Source organism: Fukomys damarensis, unplaced genomic scaffold (assembly GCF_012274545.1).
Source record: "Fukomys damarensis isolate Sample0158 unplaced genomic scaffold, DMR_v1.0_HiC HiC_scaffold_4, whole genome shotgun sequence".
Taxonomy (NCBI): domain Eukaryota; kingdom Metazoa; phylum Chordata; class Mammalia; order Rodentia; family Bathyergidae; genus Fukomys; species Fukomys damarensis.
In genome coordinates, this window is record NW_022900916.1 from 36026463 (window position 1) to 36049695 (window position 23233).

Consider the following 23233-nt stretch of genomic DNA (forward strand, 5'->3'; position numbering starts at 1 on the left):
AACAACAAATCAAAACAAAAAGCTGACACCTCTATACTCCAAATAATCTCATCATATTCCTAATAATTCTAATTCTTGAAGTCTCCCCAAAACCTTTTGTTTTGGCATACTTATTTGTAGATATTTTATGACATAGAAAAAAACAAGTTCTATATTGAAACAGTAATGACATTCCCATCTAGAAAAATATGACATCTATTACACTTTTGAAAGTCTTTAAAAACAAATTTTAAAATGAGGTATTTAAAGATCCCTGTGAATCATCTGAGTTTAAGAACAATAACTTATGTTTCAGGAGGAAGTCAGGCAGGCAGTTGATAATATTTTGGTAAGTGTATTTTTGACAAAAATCTAAAGCAGAAAATCAGAAGAGTCTGATAAAAGTAAAAATATCCAAAGAATTTTAAAATATCACTCAGGAAACAGCAAATGAAGAACAAGTTGCCAATAGTCTTCAAGCTATTTAATTCTGTAGGTCCAATTATCACCTTCATAATTCCTATGATTTCTACACTAACTAAACATGGTTCATAAAGTCCTCACTAAGTACATACTTTTTTTTCTAAAATGGATATTCTATAAAAATATACGATTAATAAAGGAAGTTTAGGAAGGTTTACCACAAGAAAAGTAAAATGTTCAAACCTTATATGGGATACAAATAACAGATTATACGACTGCCTGGTATATCTAAACTTCTTTGATTTGTCCTAAAATTGAGATCACATCTGGATATGGCTGTTCACATCTATAATCACAGTACACTTAGAGGCTTGAGGTAGGAGGAATCACAAGTATGAGGCCACTTTGGGCCACTTAAGAAACTGAGCGAGATCCTGTCTCAAAATAGAAGTATTTTAAATGGGTTGGGAATATAGCTTCATGCAAAGGATCCAGGTTCATTCCCTAATACTGGGAGTAAAAAGTTGGATAATTTTTTTTTTAATTTACTCATTTCAGCAATTTCATCAAATTCTTTAAAAATATGAATTACATTTATAATATAAAAACCTATATTGGGAAACTGAACTACTAAAAATTTACCAGGACACTAAAGCACATATGTAAGGGTTCTTGACATTGTTCAAATCTTAGCTTTATTAGTAACTAGCTATTCTGTCTTAGGCAAATTAATTAATCCTTCTCATTCATTTAATGGGGATAATAATGCTGAACTTAATCTAGAAGTTAGGCATGAAAATTAAGTAAATTCACATAAAGGGCTTATGAGGATAAGAAGGTATGTTATACCGACCTAAGATATAGAGCACTACATAGTGTTTGGAACTGTACTTTACAGAAAAACTAACAATATTTTGTGAACAAAATGAGAAGTATAACATTAAGGAAAACAAATTAAGAGGAGGGAACAATCGAGAGAACAATAAAAGAAGCTCCAGTATCTTGACAAATAATTTGGAAGTGAGTAATGATGAAACAGAATAATTGGCAAGGAGAATATGGCATAAACAAAGGAAGGAAGGCACAAATGAGCAGAAATTATGAAAAAAAAAAGCCACCTTCCAGAAAAGTGTTTGGCAGGTGGTGTATAAAAGATTGCATTATCACCATAGTTGAGAAGAAACAGAATCCTAAGGGAAAAGAAATAAAAGGAAAAATTTTGCAATCCCACAACAAAACCCTAGATGGCAACTCACAAGAAACTCCTTAATTAAGATAGCTAGGAAAAACCTGCCTTATCCAAAGATAAAAAAACAAAACAAAACAAAACGAACCCAGGATTCACACCAAGATATAAAATATAAAGAAAAGAATAAAAAAGTGGTAAATGACTTTAACAAAAAAATGTAGTCATGAAATAGATGAAAATCATCAAATATTTTCCCAGGAATATTATAATGGTTAATCTTGCCTGTCAACTCGAATGCCTTAAAAGATGCCTAGAAAATTAGGAAAGCATATGTGGGTTTGTCTGGGTGGGTCATGGGGCATGAACTTAGACACTATATCTAGTCCCTAGATGCTTCCTCTCTGGCATGCTTCCCAAATGCCATGAGGTGAATGCTTTCATCCACCAATATGTTTCTCTCTTGAAGCCAGCATAGTGTATACTGAGATCTCTGAAACTTAAGACTCCAAAATAAAGCTCTCTTCCTTTAGGTTTTGGGTATCAGGTATTTTTTTCCTAGCAACAGAAAAGCTAACTAATAGACATGTACATAAGCAAAGTAAGCAACTCTGTCTATAAAACATGAGAACAAAACGAACAGGTAGAAAGCAAATGTAAATAGTCTAAAAAATATGGTAACAAAAGAAAATGTAAAATGTCAGAGTTAAAGGCAAGGTTGTTGGCTAAACCTGCTCTTGCAAGAGTGGAAACGAAGCCAAAAAAGACAGCGGGAAAGGATAAATCTTCTGACAAAAAAGTTCAAGCAAAAGGGAAAAGGGGGACAAAAGGAAAGCAGGTCAAAATGGCTAATCAAGAAACTAAGGAAGATTTACCCACGGAAAACGGAGAAATTAAAATCGAGAAGAGCGCAGCCTCTGATGAAACAGAAGAGAAAGAAGCCAAGTCTGATTAGTCACACACCGCGTCTTCACCAGTGCTCCCTGTCTCCCTTCTTGTACAATCCAGAGGAATATTTTTATCAAATATTTTGTAAATGTAAGTTTTTTAGTAGCTCTAGAAACATTTTTAAAAAGGAGGGCATCCCACCTCATCGCATTTTTTAAGTGTAAATGATTTTTTTTTAGAGGTGAAATCATTTGCTGGTTGTTTAGTTTTTGGTACAATCAGAATATAGTGGGATACTGAGTTGTGGTGGGCTCTGACTGTCCTGGGTGTCAGCATAACATCCCATAGGTGGAGGTTAGTTTTATATCCTGCAGTGTAAAGCATACTAAATGGCAATTTGGAGTCACAGTCGTGCATTTAATATGTCTTGGATGTTTTAAATGACTTCTATTTCCATGTTTTTAGTAGAACTGTTTCCTAAAGAAAACGACTTCCTGATTGTTGCCCCGTCAGAATCCTGTGAACTTTGTAACATCTGTTTTGGTCATGCTAGTCCAGTTTGCCTGATTTGTTAATATGCTATGAAAGATCGAAAATTTGAGTATGTAGTGTATATGATAATGCAGTTGTGAACAGGTGGGAGTTAAGTAACACTTTATCAGCATTTGGAGATACTGGTACTTAATCCTCTTATGGAAAAATTTGTCTCCAAATTTGAAGCTGGAAAGTCACTGAAATAACCAAAAAAGAAACAATACATAGCTTTTTAGATTTTCGGTACACGTGTTACAAATTGTGTACAAAGTGAAGTGTCTGTACTGATCCTCAACACAACCAATAAGATCTCAAATACGGAAAAAAAATATATGTATAAAGCAAAAACTGGCATAACTAAAAGGAGATATAGAATTCCATAATCACACGGAAAAGTGTTAAAAACATTTATTTCAGTAACTCAGAGAATCACAGAAAATCATTATTGATACAGTATGATCTTTAGTTTTAGGGGATTATGTTCTATCATGTCCAGTTTATCAGGTTTGCTAATATATATCGTGTGTGTGTGTGTGTGTGTGTGTGTGCACGCGTATGTGAGGCAAATACAAACAAAGAGAATAATAAAGAATGTATAGAAGGGAACAAGAATCTCTTACAATAGGGAAGTAGTCCAAGGGAACAAGGGCAACAGATGAAAGGAAGGAAAGAGGAAATAAGTAGAATAAAGATATGTCATGTACAAGAACCTAATAATTTCAATAAATGTAAACATTATATGACATAACAACCTGTAGTGTGTACATATACTCACTCCCCAAGATGACTATAAACTACATGTACTAATAAAAATTTAAAAGTTAAAAAAATTATAGTAGAAATCAATAAAGAAAATAACCAGAAAATCTTGATATATTTAGGAATTAAAAATATACCTCTATATAACTATGGTTCACAAAAGAGTCATTTTATGTCATAAGTAAAATAATGATCTGGACAAAAATAAAAATACTTCAGAGCAAACTAAAACTAAGTATAGGGAATTTTACATCTTTAAATGCATACTGACAAAAATAAAAACATGGCACAACTAAAACTAAATAAACGGAATTTTATATCTTTAAATGCATATGGGCAAAAATAAAAATCTTCACAGTACAACTAAAACTAAGTAGAGGGAATTTTATATCCTTAAATGCATATATGGGAAATTTTCAAAGTCTGAAAATTAATTCGGTATGTATCCATCTTAAGATATTTCAAAGGATCAGCAAATTAATCTTAAAAAGAGAAAAAAACAACAGTAAATAAACCATAAGCCACACACACAAAAAAAAACAACATAAAGGATCAATAAACCAAAAGTTGTTCTCTCAAAAGACTAGTGAACTTAATAAACTTCTAATGAGAATGATGGGAAAAAAGAACATATAAATAACCAATATAAAGAACAAAACATAAAGTACCCCAGAAAACCCTACAAAGAGATAAAAAAGAATATTACATATACCTTAATGTATAGAAGCCTGAAATTTTAGATGAAATAGATAATTTCTAAAACATAACATTAAAGTTGACCCAAACAACCCTGATTAGTCCTACAATGTTTAAAGAAATTGACGTGATAGGTAAAACTTATTCCCACTAAGCAGATTTCAAGCACAGATTGCTTCACTGGTAAATTCTATCAAGAATACAAGAAAGGCTCAACCTGCCAACGATTAAAACTAGACCCCTATATTTCACTATGCACTAAACTAAAATCAAAGTGGGTCAAAGATCTAAATATTAAAATAGAAACACTAAACGTGCTAGAAGACAAGTTAGGTAGAACTCTTGAAAACACTGACACAGGAAAAGACAAGAACAAAACCTCAGTAGCATGGGAAATTAGCACAAAGAATCAACAACTGGGATCTCATCTTATCAAAAAGCTTCTTAAAAAAACAAAAACAAGGGCCAGGGATTTAGCTCAGTGGTTTGGTGGCCTGCCTTGCAAGCGCAAGTGCCCGAGTTCAATCCCAGGTACCAAAACAAAACAAAACAAAAGCTTCTGCACTAGAAAAGAATCCACCAACAGAGCTAAGAGACAACCTAGAAAAATTTTTATCAGCTATTCCTCAGACAAAAGACTATCTAGAATAAAGAACTTTTAAAAAAATCAGATTCCCCAAAATATAAAGATCCAATTTAAAAATGGGCATCTGGAATGAATAGGCATTTCTCAGACAATGAAGTAAAAGCAGCAAATAAACGTATGAAAAAACGTTCAACGTCACTGGTCATTAAAGAGATGCAGATGAAAGCAACATTAAGATTACACCTGACTCCAAAACAAATGGTTGCTATCAAGAAATTAAGTAATAACAAATGCTGGCAGGACTGTAGGGAGAAAGGAACCCTTCTCCATGGCTAGGAGTGCAGACTGGTGCAACCACTGTGGAAATCAAGATGGAGATACCTAAAAAAACTAGGACTAAAACTCCCATTTGATCCAGCTATTCCTTTGCTGGATATCTTCCCAAAAGAATCATTCCAAAGCAATATATACTCATCCATGTTTATAGCAGCACAGTTTATAACAGCTAAAGCTTGGAAACAGCCCAACTGCCCATCAGCTGGAGGCTGGATAAGGAAGGTGTGTTTTTTTTAATAAGACGAAGTACTACTTAGCCACAAAGAATGAGAAACTAGAGACATTTATCGCTAAATGGATGCACGGTGAGGCCATACTCTTAGTGAAATAAATAGGACACACATGTAAATACCAAATAGTTTCTCTGGTGTGAAAAACTAAAAGTGTAAATAAGGATCCAAATGTATAATTGATAATGTGAAATAGGGGAAGTGGGAGGGGTAGGGGAAAGGAAAAAATATGAGAAAAGGAAAAAATGGAAACAAGGTCTCTGTAATTAGGGAGGGGTGGAGGGTTTGAAGGGAGGGCACGGGAAAGGGGAAAAAATAAGAACCAAGATATATCATATAAAAGTACAAGTGCCCAGCAATGAATGTAACTGTATTGTATATCTAAAACGTACCAATAAACAAAAAATACAAAAAAGGAATAATTTAAATTCTGAAACATATTTTGAGAACAAGAATAAATGATTAACTTTTCAACCCATTATATAATATTAGCATAAGACTGATACCTGAAAGGACCCTAAAAGAATGTAGAACTATAAGGACCTCTTACTCATAAAAACAGGACAAATGCGAACAAAACATTAATCAATCTAATCTAAAATACACTCCCCCAAAATGACCCTGGTTTCTTTTTTATTAATATAATTCATATTCCCTAGTACTTATCACCACCTCAACTTCACCTAAGATCATCACGCATTAGATTCTTACAAGAAGCATACAACCTAGATTCCTTGCATGGGCAATTCACAGTAGGATACCTTCTCCTACAAAAACATAATGCTGCCACCAATCTGATAGGAAGTGGAGCTCAGGGCATTACTTTGAACCACAGGGAAGAATTGTAAATACAGATGAAAAATCTATTTCTTGTCCACCCAACCCCCTGCTACATGGACCAGTAGTGGGGAAACCAGTTTTAAATATTTAAACATACACATACTGTATGACATAGACATTCCACTCCTAAGTTTCTATCTAAAAAGTATATTTACATGCAAAGATTTGTACACAAATGATCACACCAGCTTTATCTGTACAACCTTAAAACTGTAAACATTCCAACTGTCTATCACCTTAATATGTGTATAAACAAACTGGTCTATCCACATATAGACTACTTAGTAGTCAAAGACATGCATATTGATGCACTCAATAATACAGATTAAATTCAAAATAATTAAGCATATTGAAAGAAGTCAGACAAAAGTATAGACAATGTGATTCCACTTGGGAAAAAAAAAAGATGTAAATTAATCCACAGTGACAGAAAGCAAATGAATGGTTGTCCGGAGAAGGTAATGGCAACATTGAGAGAGAAAGCTGGATCACAACAGGGCATGAGAAAAATTGGGGGTGGCAAATATATTTGTGATTCTATGGTAATGTCACAGATGTCTTTGTGCACATATATGTCAAAACTTACCAAATTGTATAAAATATGTATAATGTATGAGCTACAGTTCAATAAAACTATAGAAAGGTAAACTGAACAAATATTTTTCTATTGTTTTATACAGCCAACCTAACCCATATAAAATTTTTAAACATGGGCCGGGGATTTAGCTCAGTGGTTCGGTGGCCTGCCTTGTAAGCGCAAGGACCAGAGTTCAATCCTAAAAAAAAAAAAAAAAAAAAAAAAAAAAAAAAAAAAATTTAAACAGGTAGAATAAAAGGAGATTTTATTCCTATAGCAAATAAAATAAGCTCTGCAAAGGGAGGTTTTCAGTATAATTTTTATCTCTTTGAGTAAAATTTTCCAGGTAATTTTTTCTGCCTATCATTACTACATTCTACATTGTTAGACAAGTAACAATTATTGGTTCAGCAATCATCTCTAATAAAATTAAATGTAAATACAGAGATGTTTCTACACAAGCAGAAGAAAAATAAATATAGTATGACACTTTTAAAAATATATAGACCAATCTTAAAAGATCATACTACTTAAAATATTAAATATACTAAAAGTAGTTTTTGATTCTTCCATTGTAACAAGCTTGACAGAGACGCTTTTGACTCCCTAGACTTTCCTATTTTGTAGGCAAAAGCTTCTTGTGCTTCTCTGCTGTTTTCAGTAGAGCAAAGGCCAAAATACACTGTTTACTTCCTTATTTGTCCAACAAATCATCAACAGTGAGGTCAGCAGCAAATTGAACAACGCTGAAAGGAATGCTTATTAAATCACAGTAATCCAAGCCAGTTGAGGAAAGCCCACAGTAGTACAAAAATATGACCTGGCTCTAAGTTTCAAAACAAGTTACCAATTCCTAAATTTGGTTCCCTTCTAGAGCCCTACAGACAAGTTGAGTATCTGTAGTAGTCAAAGTAGATATGCTTTTAACAGCTTTTCTTAACCAACCAAGTATACTACTAAAGGGCAGTTTTAAAATATAATTGTCTTTAGCCTTATAATTATACAGAGATATCCATGGTTATTATTTTTAATTTCACTTAAAAAGATGTTATCAAAAATATTAATGACAAAAATGTGAAATAAAAGCAACCAACCAAAAACCATAAAATTGCCTATACCTTCCCCAGTCTATAAAATTGAAAAAAAATTTTTTACTTTTACAAAAGATATATATTCACTGCTGGCATTTTAATGGTTTGGTAAGAAACATTATATATTCTATTTGTTCATATGTCAAAATTAAATGCTATTTCAAGCATATCGATGATTTATTTGTAAGTATCGTAAAATAAGCATCAGCAACATAAACCATTTAGAGACAAATTTTTCTTTATACTTAACAAAACAGAACTGGAAATAATTCACTTTCAGTTAACTTTAAATTTATAAACTCAAAGCAGGCAGTATGACTTCTATTTTCCTTAACTGTAAAATCCCCAACACTTGTACCTAATAACAGCAGATAATAGTAACAGCAATGAGCCTACAAAATATGAAAGCAAAGCATTAGACATTTATTATTCCTTATTTCTTTTTATTAAAAAAGCATCAAATTCAATTCCACAAATTTTCTACTGAGCACCTAATCTGTTCTTTGTCAGTATGAAAGTGACTACAGAAGACTGTTTAAAAGCGGTGGGGGGGGGAATGGCAGTCTATAAACAAGAGTCCCTTTTTATTTTAAATAACAAAACATACTGGGTCTTAAGTATTCAGTGTCATCCTCCAAAGCAGTTACCTTGGGAGATGATCAGATATTTACATTTCTTCCAAAGCCACAAATAGGCCACATAAGAAAATCAGCTACTACTGGCACTCACTCTACAGAGGCTGTCTTAAACACAAATTTCTTTGCTCCTCGTAAGATTTTACTGACAGTACTACCTGAAATCCAACACCCTCTCTGCAAAACTATAGCACTGAAGACTCAATACTGGTAAATGCCAAAAACACTTGGAAACAGGTGCCCGATACTGATGGTAATATCAAAAGATTACTTCTGAATTGGCCTACTGCTAGTTAAGTAGATAGTCTCTCATGATGACAAATTTAAGCATGTGAGTTTATATTCCTTTTTTTAAGGTGCCATTATATTACGAATCTATCTTGCATGAAAGAATTCCCTAACCCAAGAAGCTAACAATATTTATAAAGTAATAAAAGAAAAAATTAGGAAAGAACATAACTGGTAAAACTCTACCTTCTTTTTGAAAAAGTTCCCTGTATATCCTTAAAATTACCCTAATAATCAAAGTTTCATACCATTTACAGCTTTCTCAATCAATTCTTCGCAAGCATCAAAATCACCCTTCAACACCAGTTTGTCGTGCAGATCTGTTAACATAGGATGCTCCAGTGCTATCTTAGTTTTCTTTTGCAGTGATTCAAAAGCCTCTGTATAGTTGTGTTGTCTGAAATGTTTTAGGCAAAGGCGAATGGCTTCCTGTTCACGGTACTACTAGAACACAAGAGAAAGCATGCAGAAAAAAAGATTTGCTTAGTTGTTACTATAGGAAAAAATAACACTAAAAATAACTAACCTAAACTCAGCACTTACTATTTGTTAAGCACTGTACTAATCTGATTATCATTATTTTTATCTTTTAAACAGCAAAACTGAACCTTGTTTCACTTAGTTGTAGTAACTTGGCCAAAGGAAATGAAACTAGACCTAACTCCAGAGTCTTTGAAAGAAGATGTAACATGCTATGTACTAATGCTCACTTAACATTGTAAAAATTTGATCTCCTACAACTTTGACTAATCAAATTACAATGCAAGTACTAAAAGCACAGAAATTAACTAATACTCATAAATTATATCATGCTTTTTGCTCTTGCTTAAAAAAAACTATTACACGAATGACAGGTATTCTAATTTTATAAGCAGGTTTTACAACTCAAAAATTATCACACAGAAATTAAATTTTATCATCTATTAAACAGTATAAATGAAGTATCTCAATTATCTAGATTCCAAAAAGTAGGCACTTAATTTATAAAACTTCTATCCTAACAGGATGAATAACCATATATAAGCTCACAAAATAATTTTTAGCTGGGCCTGGTGGTGCATGCCTATAATCCCAGCACTCAGGAGGCTGAGGCAGGAGCATCATAGTGAGTTCAAGGCTAACCTGAACTACAGTGAGACTCTATCTCAAAATAAACCACAAAAATCAGAACATTTTTCTTTTAATCAACTGTAAGAATGTTTTTGGAACACCTGAAATTTTCTAAGTATACCACTGTACAACAAGCATTAACAAAAGCACTATATGATAATTAAATGATTGTAAGCATTACCCTTTAGAAAGGAAGAAAATAAGGATTTGAAATACAAATTTGTTTATAGTTAGCTAAATTCTTGACTAATAAAAGATCATTAAATATCCACTCCTCAAACACTGTAATTATCAAGATATAACTTTATCCAATAATCAAGGAATGATTCTGTATGCATACTGATTTTACATTAATAGCTTTTTTTGGTCTCTAAAACAAGATCATTCTCTATATAAACAATATACTATAGCTATATTAGAAACTGTAACACCTGTTTATCATATTGACTCTAGGGTGTCTCAATAATAACATCTTAAAATTTCTACCAGGTAATAAGTAAACCACTAAAAGCCATGTTCAAAGTGTTTGTATCAAAATAGGTTAAAAACAAAATTCAGAGCCAAATCAGACTATAGAGCCAGACTACCTGAGTTCATATACTGGCTTGAGCACCTCACAATTGTGTGATTCTGGGCAACATATTTAACTTCTCTGTGCTCTATTTCCTCATCTGAATAATAATGAGGATAATAATTGCACAGACTCAAGAGTGATAATGATTAAATGAGTTATCAAGATTGGTTAGAAGCTGGCACAGTGTTAATGCTTAAAAATGTTAGTTGATGAATCACTGTAACTTTTATTATTAATCTCAATACTTTAAATTATTCTCGATGAAGATAAGCAATTCCTCCTTCTACAGGCATTAAACATAAGGTCATAATTTAAAAATACAACCCTACCTTGCTGTACCAGTTGAGACACGGTTGTACTACATCAGGATCATCAATTCCACTAAGTTCAACATACCAGATGCTAAAGTTAAAACTGGGTCCCCAGGACAAGAGTGGAACTTTAAAAAGGGGGAAAAAAAAATTAACATAGTGCAATAAAATCTTAGCAAACTAAATCACTATTTGAGTCTGTACGGATTTATTCAACAATGTTTTCTGAGCATCTTCTACATGCCTAGCACTATGCTAAATGCTAAGGATATAGTAGTAAAAAAGAATCATGAGGTTTCCTTAGTTTAAAAAACCCAGTAAGATAATTCAAAGTGGGGTGTGTGTGTGTGTGTGTGTGTGTGTGTGTGTGTATTCCCAAATAAACACAATGAGAATTCAGTGATTAAACAAGTCAATTTCACAAAACCTACAAGATAATTATATTATTTAAACTAGATCAAGAGCACAGAAAGGGATTTAAAGTTCAATTATTTATCAGTAATAACCTGGTATCACCAAAGAAAAAGATATAAGACTAATCTCGGCTATGAATGTATATCCAAATTAAAGGGGAAAAAAGATGAGAAAAAAAAAACTACCTTGTTTTCACTGTTACCAAATATACTTCATTCCAGGAACAGAAAGATGACTTCATAATAGAAGCTATGTTAAATTAATTTATCGACTTAATAAAATGCTAAAAGAAAGCTTTTATTTATTTATTTATTTTTGGGGGGTGTACTGGGCATTAAACCTGGGGCTTTTGCACTGAGCTATATCCCAAGACCTTTTTATTTTTTATTTTGAGACAGGGTTTCACCAAATTACAAAATTGCCTAGGCTGGGCTCAAACTTAAGATTCTCCTGTCTGAGCCTCCCACACTGCTGTACCATCAAACCCAAGTGTTCAATTAAGAGATGCTAATAATAAATTAATAAAATGTTAAGTTTAATTATGTTTTTTTTAAATCCTTAATATATAAGGAATATAAACAAAGGAAATATCCTTACCTAAATGTTTTTAAAAAGCATCACAAATTTAAAAAATAATACCTAATGAAGATATATTAAATATTTCCTCTCAAGTCAGAACAAGACAAAAAGTCCCAATATCACTACTACTCAATACTATATGAGAGGTCTTAGCCAGTGTAATAAGAAAAAAAAATCAAATTAAAAAAACTGTCACCAGGCACAGTGGTATACATCTATAATCCCAGCACTTAGGGAAACCGAGGCAGGAGGATAATAAATTCAAGTCCCTACTGGGCGACTTAGCAAGAACCTGTCTCAGAATTTAAAGGATGAAGTTCAGTGGCAGAGTGTTCAAACTCAATCCCCAGTATGAACCACACCCTAAAAAAAAAAAAGTTGCTTGAAGATTATAGCTAATTTCCAAATGAAAAGCTTTTTCGTTTGCATACAACATAAACATGTAAAACTCAATGTGTCCTATATATTTGTAACCAATTAGAAAATAAAATAGGGCCAGAGATTATTAAGCTCAGTGGTTCTGCTGCCTGCCTTGCAAGTGCAAAGTCCTGAGTTCAATCCCCAGCATTATTTAAAAAAAAAAAAAAATCACCTATATAATCGCAAAAAAGCCTGAAAGTATCTCAGTATACAGCAAAAATATGCAATATTTATAAAAGAAAATTTTTACTGAAAAATCAAATAAATGAAGTAACATTCTATCTCAATAGGAAAACAACGTTTCAAACATGTAAATTCCCTTCCTTATAAATTTAATGTAATCTTAATAAAAAATCCAGTAGTATATACCAATTTTTCTTGACATGTAACTGAACAAGCTGACCTGAAAAAGGAACACAAGAATATCCATAATAAAAATAGTAACACAAGCATATATGAAGATATAATTATTGTATTACTCTGATATTAGTCCAGAAAAGAAAAATAAATGAGTAGAACAGGGGAAAAAACTAGCCAAAAATCTCTGAAGTATCCAGAAGAATTTAACATAGAATGAACCAACTTCACATCAATAAAAATGGAACATTACAGAAGTTTTTAAAACATGATCCTGGAACTTCTGGAGATCCCCACGATACTTTCCAGCAGTTTCAGGTGATCAAACTACTCTTGGTAATAATAAATAATAATAGTATTTTAATAATACTACATTGACATCGAGGGTGCAAATGCAATGGTTAGTAAAACTGCTGACATCTTGGTAGCAAAGCTGTAACACCAAAAAATACTAGCATTCTGTTTTTCTTGGATCCAGGGATCAAACTCAGGCCCTTGCACCTGCAAGGCAGGCGGCAGAACCACTGAGCTAAATCCCTGGCCCTAGTAGTAGCATTCTTAATTCAGTACAAGTTGCGCTGTATTCCTCATCCACCATATACTTACTTATACTTTAGTAAAAAAAAGAGAGTTCATTTAAGGATATTCCTGATGATACAGTAAAATTTAACCTTATTAAATCCCTATGATTAAATACACATCTTTTTAGTATCCTCTGTGAGAAAATGATAAACACTAAAGGACTTTTACTGCACAACAAAGCCTAATGGTTATCTTAAGGAAAACAATGTGTGCAATCATTTGAGCTATGAGCTAAAATAAGTGGGTCTTTTCCTGTATAGGATTCTTATGCTTGACAGAAAAAGTGACAAATAACCTGATTATTCAGATTTGGGTATTTGTTAGACATTCAAGGAAAATTAAAGATGAAAACTAAAGGAAAAATTCAAAGGAAAACTAAAGATAGGAGCTGTTGAAAATAAAATTCAAAGGGAAAGTGGGAGATGGGTAGGGGAAAGGAAAGAAGGGAATGGAATTAACATGAGAAAATGAAAAAATGGAAACAAAGCTTTTGTAAATAGGAGGAGAAGGATTGAAGGGAAGGCAGGGGAATGAGGAAAATAAGAATCAAGATATACTATGTAAAGGTATAAATCTCCAATAATAAATGTCATAGTGTATATCTCAAATGTGCCAATAAAATTAATTTTTTGAATTTCACAACAATGATTCAGAGAAGAAATTAAAAAAAGAAAAGAAAATTCAAGTTTTTAAGACATAATCAGAATTTTGGAAAATTAGTGTCTAGAAGTTTAAGCTTAACTAGTTTCCTAAGATTTTTCTGATTCAAGATAATATTAATGAAGGTGATCTGAAAATATTATATAATGGAATGTTTCAAAGATCTGTGTAATTCAGTGAACCATTTTCTAAATGGCCAACATTATAAAAAATCACACATGGATAAAAAGATCCAGCATAGACCATGATATCTGATTGCAAATTAAAAAAGGAACTAAGACATATGGGTCAGGTACTTTTCCTACGCTGTTACTTAAAGAAGTTATGTGAATACAGACAGACATAGGCAGTAGCAACCAACCATGTGGACATATGAAGCACTATGAGAATGTTTAGATTGTTTTCAGCTTACACATGCAAACAAGAAAACTTTCCAAAAGTTTTATATCAACAAATCCTAAATTTTCAGCACTGTTTTATTCTCTCTTTTCCTCCCCACTTATCCCCCTCTCCTCCCATTTCTTTTTTTTTCTTTTAGAGATACTGAGGATTGAATGCAGAGCATTTGCACTGAGCAACATCCCAGGCCTTTTCTTTATTTTTTGAGTGTCACTAAGTCTAAGCTACTGAGGGTGGATTCAAACTTGTGATCTGCCTGCCTCAAGCTTCCAGAGTGCTGGAATTATAGGCATGCACCATGATGCCTAAACTTGTTTGTTCCTTTGTATAGCACTGACATTTAAAAGTCCACTACATCACATAGCAATAACCACCAAGTAGTATAAGTCAGAATAAAACATGATTTTAATCCCAGAGCTACAAGATTATATACATGTAACCATATACACAGTATTAGAGATTCAAGCTCAATAAAATTAAGAGAAAGGGAATCTTCCTATTATATCTATTTAAGTCTCAGCAAAATATTCATTTATTAAAACAGTTAAACAATTTTATTCCAATGAGGTTTACTCTATACACCCAGTGGTCCAATAGAAATGTTTCTACAAGAAAATTTGTTCTATTTCTTAATACATTTGAAAGAACACAGGAGAGGAAGGTAAATTACCAAGTCATCTAACAAAGGATATCTTATGTTACAAATGAACATATAATTAGTTGTTAACAACTTAATTTTAACAAAATGACAAGATGATATTCCCTCATTTCAATTTACCAGTGATTTTTTTTTCCTGGTACCGGGAATTGAACTCAGAACCTTGTATTTGAGAGGCAGGTACAATGTCACTGAGCTAAATCTCAGGCCTGACCAATGATTTTTGGTGGATTAACAACCTTAATATTGCATATTAGACATACTATATATGATCTATAAGAAATCAAAATGTAAACTGGGAGCTCTGGAAATACATTATTTATCTTCTCATAAAATGTGCCTCTGCTCCCACCTTAAATAAAAGGATAAGCAACTTCTAATAAACTGTCTATCTCAAGGGTAGGAGTTTCTACAGTTCAAAGGCCAGTCTTCCCCAAAGACCAAATGAACACAGACACAATCAAGATGCATCCTTTTTCATAAAATATGATACATACAGCACACAGATACTAGACTAAGGTTCTAGCATTGCTACTCTTAAATGAGGCCTAACTATGGTATATTCAATGTGCTTTAACAATATCACTCTTTTCTAGATGAATAAAACAGCTACTTTAAGATGCAAGTAATTTTAAGATCAGGTTCCAGAAGATCCTGAAAATTCAAGATTACCCACTCTGAAGAAGTATCTATTCCACTACGGAATTAATAAGTACACAAAATATTTAGCAAAGTAACTGGCACATACTAAGTGCTCAATAACTGCTAGCCTTTATTATCATTAGTTTTCTTAATTTTCCTTTGAACAACATTTTAAAAATGTTGCCTTCTCACTCTCATAAAAGGTATATATATCCATGTAGAACCAGGATACCTTCTAGACTTAAGAGCCAACCCAGACTTCCACACACTCTTGAGATTCAGAATACATGTCACAGCGAGTCTAAACTGAAGTCTCTCTGAAGCCCCCACAACCATTTGTGCTGCAAAGGACTCCTTTACAGAAGTTTATTGTCTCCATAACAAAAACCAAGACTCCTGCTAGAATCCTTCTAAAACTCAGTATCTCTTTCTGCTGTCTCGCTGATGTAATTTACCTGTTACCATGATATGAATGAAGTTGTAAACTCTTCCAATCACTGGTAACCAATACTCTCATCCCATGCCACTTTAGGTTTCCTTTCCTTTGATCCTATCTCTCACTGAAGTTCTCCCTCCCAAATTTTTAACTTACTTTCTGGAATCCAATCCCCCAATTAATGATGCTCCTCCTTTACTAAATTTTCCCTATCTTTCTAGGTCTTACCTGAAGCCAAGATTCTTTCTCTCCACTTCTACTCTAAGTCCTACCAAAAACAGTACTCCATAAGAGCTCTTTGCCTTGCATCATGATCCTTTTTGGCTGCTCAATAAAACCTATGACATACTACCTTTAGTTTTAAATGTATAAAGTAAAACACACAAAAGTGCAGAGTAAGTCAATTATATTAAAATAGTTATAAGATAAAAATTATTAAAATAAATTAATATTCTATTAATACATTAACAAAAGATCTAGTGGCAGGTCTATTACTTAAACAATTTCAAAGTTGTGATGAAATCTGCAACACTTATGTGAAAGAATCTGTAACTTATATTTATTTGTAGCTTCTAAATTTTGACAAGTCACAGGTACTAAACCTATTATGAGTTACTGTTCATAACTGAAGGAAATATCAAACGTTGGTGACCAGTTAGGAAATATAAAGATGCAAATTTTTCCCTCAGAAAATTCATGAAGCTACTGATTTATCACCTGAAATTCTTATATAATTCAAAATGTAATAAAGTACATACACAAATGTCTACACTGAGGAAAACAGTTTGCTTGGCACTTTTGAAATTTGAGGAAACAAAAGATGGTTACTCTCTCCAAGGATTGCACAATCATTAGGAAATAATCCTGAGGAAATAATATATATATTATATGGTAAGCAAATTTGACCTTTGGAAGTAAACAAACCTAAGTCTATATCCAATCACTACATTTGAGTACTAGTATGGTTTTAGCCTAAACACTTAACCTCAAAACTTCAGTTTCCTAACCTATAAAGTGAGTACAAAAACACCTATGTCACTGAGTGTTAGGTATTTCATAAATAGTACCTACTGTTACTGAAAGCAGTACAGTGTCATAAAGTCCAAAAAGTGGTATGCGTATACTAAATTCTGTTATCTTTGATGATGACAGGCTAGCTAACATTTAATTTCTGCCCTGTTTCTTGAACTAAAAAAGGAAAAATTTTCATCTGCTGTTAAGATACTTCATGAGGGGCCAGGGATTTTAGCTCAGTGGTGCTGCCTGCTGCCGGCCTCACAAGCACAAGGTCCTGAGTTCAATCCCTAGTACCAAAACAAGAAAAAAAGAGGAAAAAAAAAAAAAGATACTGTATGTGAAAGCCCTTACAAAACTAGCAAAAATATAAATATTAAATATTCTAAATGATTGCTGAAATGACATCATGATCCAAATTATACCTGTACATATTCTTTTTCTATAGTACCTAAAAATACATTCAAAATGAAATAATTTCCAGGCCGGGGATTTAGCTCAGTGGTTCCACCGCCTGCCTTGCACGCACAAGGACCCGAGTTTGATCCCCAGTACCCCCAAAAAACCAAACAAAATGAAATAATTTCCTTCATAAACATGATCTTAAAATTTAATAGACTACCAACTACTCCACAAATCAAACAGAATTCAAGAAAATGTCCAATATAACTACCTTCCCTATAATTAGGCAGAAAAGGTATTACCATCCTCATTTTATACAAAAGGTAACTTTAAAAAGAAATATAAAATTTACCTGAAGGAAAGCAGCCAATAATATTAATTTTAACAGAAAAATAAGAAAGTTACCTAAATATTCATATTCTGAATATCACATATAAGCATCTACAATTATTTGGAAACCCCCCTGCCACATAGTAAAACTGGGATTATTTTTCTCGTTAACAATTTGGGATCACACTTACTCTAATGTAGTTTATGCAAACAATAAGATATGTTCAATGAAAATTATAATTAGATGTTACTGCATGATTTGAAGACAGTCTGTCATTGAGTTAGTCTTGCTTCTGTTTCTTTCCTTTAGTATGAAAAACTGAAAGTTAACTATATATAGAAATCGTGTTATTTAAAGATAAATTTGTTTAAATAAATCAAGATTTTTAAACATTATTACTGTAGAATATAAATGTGAAATAACAAAAAACTTAACATAAATTCTATATATCCCAACCAGATAAATAAATATCTGTGCTAAATCATAGCACACCAAAAGAAAGCTAAAGATTACTCAAATCTTTATCAGATTGAGTTTTTTTTTTTAAATATGGTGATAAACCAAAATACTAACATATAGTCTTAAAAGTTTCACAATATCCTTAAATTAATTTCAAAGAAAATGTTGGGGAAAAGTTAGAAAGCACTCCAAGCCAGTACTAACATCTTTTAACTGGCAAGAAATATGAAACTATCTGAATATTGTGAATATCAAATGAGTAATATGTATTTTTTTGAAAACTCCAATTAATATTATGTCTGAATACCATAAAACTAACCTGAGAAGGTTGATGGTGGGAATGGAGAAATAGTTCAAAAGATACAAAGTTTAAGTTAAACAAGAGAAATAATTTCCAGAGATTTACTGTACAAAATGGTGACTATAAAAACAATGTACTGCATACCTAAAAACTGCGGAGAATAGATCTTGTAAGTTTTTAACACACACCCCCACCATGTATTTGTGTATGAGATAATAGGTATGTTAATTAGTTTGAAATAATCATGTCACAATATGCAATATACTGAAACATAGTTTTACAACATAATTATATATAATTATTATTTATTAATTACATTAATAAAGCTGGGAGAAAAAAGTGTACATATTCAATCACTCAGCAAAAGAGAGAAAAAGGGAAGAAAAAAGGCTGACGGAGAAGGGAAGAAAGAGATCCCCTGTCTATAGATTTGAAATATATGATCACAAAATTGATAAAGCTATGCAAAGGCCTTTAGGAATTTGGACAATCTAAATATTGATGAAAGGATTACCTACTAGTAAAAAATGAATAACCAACAGTTAATTTATTAAAAGAAATCAGAATATAAGTTCTTATTTACAATTATTTATCAAAACAGAAACAATAGTTACAAAAGAAAAATAATGCATTGGACATACAATTAATCTAAAACCAGTTTTCCTTCAACAGTCTTTATTAAGACCTCAGATATTCCTTTAGCCTAATATTTCAGTTGGACTATTAGTTATACAGAAGAAATCTTACAAACACAAGTGCTTTATAGGTTGTAATAAATGAATTTTTATGTAATACTGTACATGTAGATATTAATAAATAGAAAAAGCACTCTTCTTACTTCCATGAAAAAATAAAACAAAATTCATAACAAAATAATTAGAGAATAACAACAGTTAATACACTGAATATTTTTCTGGGACTTGAGTAGATGTAATATTTTTCATTATGAGTAGTATATTAGAATCTCACATATTCCTTTTGACTCAACAAAACAAATAGGCTTACCTTAATAACACATTATGACTATAAAATATATTGTAGGATTCTAAATTTTATCATTATTTTTTGTGAAATGTGACTCGTTTTAATATATTTTCAAATGTGTACTAAAGAGGGCCGGGTATTTAGCTCAGCGGTTCAGTGGCCTGCCTTGCAAGTCCAAGGACCCGAGTTCAATCCCCAGTACCCCCCCAAAAAAAGGTGTACTAAAGAGATGGAAATATTCAAATTTTCAACTTTCCTACCTTCTAAATAATAAATCTTAAAATAAAAATAACCCAAAATTTATTATTTTTAAGAATGCATTACAAATACTTTCCTAAACTAAAACACTTTCTAAATAAATACGTCTTAAAGCAGTATTTTCAAACAGTGGTTTGCAATGCATTAGGCAAAGAAATTGTACGCAAAGAAATCAGCGTAATGGGTTTGACCAATAAAAAAAATGAAATATAAAAGAACCAAAAATAAAAATACCATATATATATACTGCCTTAAGGAAATTCAAATATACTTGGTTTTAGAATGTCATGGTTTAGAGTAACTGATAGATGCATAAAACAAGGCAATTAAACCAGTTTATCTCATAAAAAGCCTAAGAAAACTTCAACTGAGAAAACACTTGGAAGAAGTTCCACTTGAAATTAATAAATTATAACATAGTTATAAATATAGTATAAAGTATATGTAATATAGTGTATCATATATGTATAGTATATCATATATTTTTGTATAAAATGCATAGCATAGACTATACACTATAGCATATATTATAGTATATATAATATATAGCACATAGTGTATATTTAATATGTAGTATGTAGTATATAGTAAATATAAATATAGAATATAGTTATAAATTAGGGGCCACAGAAATTTTTCTGTAAAAGGTCATAGTAACTTTTTGGGGTTTGTGGGCTATATGGTTTTCTTGTAACTATTTGCCTCTATGTTTGGAGCACAAAAGCAAACAATGACAATATATAAACTGGCAGTATGATAGTCTTCCTACAATATTTATTTAAAAATACAGGAGACCTGGAATACTTAGTCCAAAAACTGTATGTAGTCTGTAGGCCAATGGCATAAATAATTTGTTTCTATAAGGGCTGAAACCTTACCTATCTTAATAAATCGACAAGGGAACATCTGTTCATCAATTTTATGCTTCAAGGTGAATGTTTCTTTGTTATAATCATTTTTTAAACCACTGTGAGGAAAAAAAGAGCATCAAATTTAGTTTTATAATTTAGCAACACAGTAAAATACAGAATAATGCCATATTCAGACTTTAAATTCAAACTAACATTCATAGAATTTGAGCAAGGCAGCATAAACCAGTAGTTGAACATAGGAATATAGGCCAAAACTTGTACATTTAAATCAAATGCAACACAAATGCATTATATGAGGGCTAATGAAAAATATTCAGTTTTCACAAAAGTGTCTATAGTATACAGGAATGTATAACAGACCTTAGTATTCTTAAAATATAACTGTATGACATAAAATTTCTAAGCCATATGGGGAAATTAAAAACAAAATTCACTCTCAAATCTGACAATTCAAAGCTAAATACTAGAATTTATCAAATAATTAAATTACTTAATTCTCAGTGAGATGTCAACATTCCTTTTACAATTCAAAACTTTTCAAGGTCAGTCTTATTCTGTAGGTTTAAAATCATTAACTTTCTCTGAAACACAATTAATCCATATTACCTCTGTATTTAACCAAATAGCACTAACACAAGTATTTACAGAAGAATCATTTTCCTTTGAGGTTGCTCTATGTCCTGAAGTACTTTCGCAACTCAAAGAAAATACAGCAGTAATATTTGCTCATATAAAGTATTGTCAGTGGGCATAACGTGTCACAGATATATTCTACATCTTTATTTGTCCCTTCCATTGGTTCTCTAACTTCATTTTGAGATACAACTTAACACTCCTGATGCTGTTTTAATACTCAAATTTACTGAGCTCTTTCCAAGTGGCAGGCACTGTGCTAGATATAATCACATACTTTTTTCATTTACAAAATCTTCTTGGGTGTTTTTTTGGGGGGGTACTGGGGATCGAACTTGGGACCTTGTGTTTGCGAGGCAGGTGGCGGTACCACTGAGCTAAATCCCTGGTCCCATTTACAGAACCTTCTTGTTAGACTACTCCATCTTATAATGATTATGCCTATCAATGTTTTAAATAGGATTTATATTTTTATAGCAAGGATTTTTATCTTCCCAACCTCTGCCTTCCTATATAACAAAGAGTCTGGTTAAAGCTGAAAGTGTTAGTCACAGTTCAAAACTATGACTGAAATAGAAGGGAAAAAATGGATTCTTTATTGCTAACCACACATATCGTTTGTTTGATTTTCTTTTGTTTTTTGAGACTGGGTCTTACTGTGCAGTTCAGGCTGGCCTTGAACTTACTATGTAGCTCAGGCTGGCCTGGACCTCACGGCAATCCTCCTGTTCCAGCCTCCTGAGTACTGAGATCACAGGCATGCACCACCACGTCTGGCTGCCGCTAACAATAATAACTAGTATATGGTAGAAGCTAATTGCAAGCCACATTATTAAAATAAGAAATGAGGAGCAAGATAGGAGAAACATTCTTTACTCTCTTGCAGAAAACCCACACAGATGTATCTACAAAGAAACTAAGACTACAGATTGCTTAGAAACACTTTCTTCCCCACAAGATAACTCACCTAGACAATAGCTCTGTCATATTTTCTTCATTCATTCCACCAAAGACTTTAAATTTCTTCAAATTGCAGACATGAGTTTTCTCATATTTTCCAAACGTGATATTCTGAACTATAGCAGGCCTTTCAAGCTTTAGAATCAAGTACTAAAATAAATAAATAAATAATAAAATTGTATTTTCTATTTCAGACAAACAGACAACTTTAAAAGTAAAAGTTGTAACATTAAAAGAAGATTGATAGGGTCCAACCTGCACTGGCAGGTTTATTTTTTAAGCTAAAGAACAGTATACAACAGCTTTATAAAGCTAACAAATCATCACCATTCTTTCACACTAGTAGGGCCTAGAAGCTACATTATCCTATAGGTAGAGGAGAAAACATAAACTAGTGAGATAACTTCTAATTAAGGAATAGTACTGAATAAAAGATATAACCACACTATGAATAACCAACTAAAATATAATTAGAATGCAAAAATCGTAACTACATATTCTCATGGACTTCACTAGCTAATCAATGTTTGAAATCAGTAATAAAATTTTAAACACAATAACAATTTTACAGATTTACTACCAACTCTACCAATTTTACAAATTAAAAAACCCAGACCTACTACTCAATACAATAGGATCAGTTAGATCAGAAAAACATTATACACATTCTCTTCAATTATAGAAATCGAGGAATTTTAACACTGATTGAATACATATGAAAAAAGCTATTAAAAAAAACAATTCAGATGTTCTGTTGGAAACACTTTGTTTCAAGATAATAATGGGTAATATAGGCAGTAACAGTAAAAAAAAAAAAAAAAAGAAGAAG

At 32.1% G+C, this 23233-nt stretch overlaps 1 protein-coding gene across 2 annotated transcripts in view; it reads right to left on the minus strand.

Annotated features, from left to right (window-relative positions):
* Positions 1-22535, minus strand: part of Mkln1 (muskelin 1) — a 103616-nt gene extending 81081 nt beyond the window's left edge. Inside the window, exons 1-4 of one of the 2 annotated variants that reach the window (XM_019205662.2) lie at positions 22412-22535; positions 20818-20906; positions 11062-11171; positions 9297-9489 (exon numbers count right to left, since the gene is read on the minus strand). In XM_019205662.2, coding sequence (XP_019061207.2) covers positions 9297-9489; positions 11062-11171; positions 20818-20906; positions 22412-22446 — 427 coding nt within the window. In that variant the 5' untranslated portion in view covers positions 22447-22535. Of the gene's footprint in view, positions 1-9296; positions 9493-11061; positions 11172-20817; positions 20907-22411 lie in introns of those variants that run through there. The other variant, XM_019205663.1, reaches the window with a different exon arrangement.
* Positions 22536-23233: the final 698 nt, after the last annotated feature.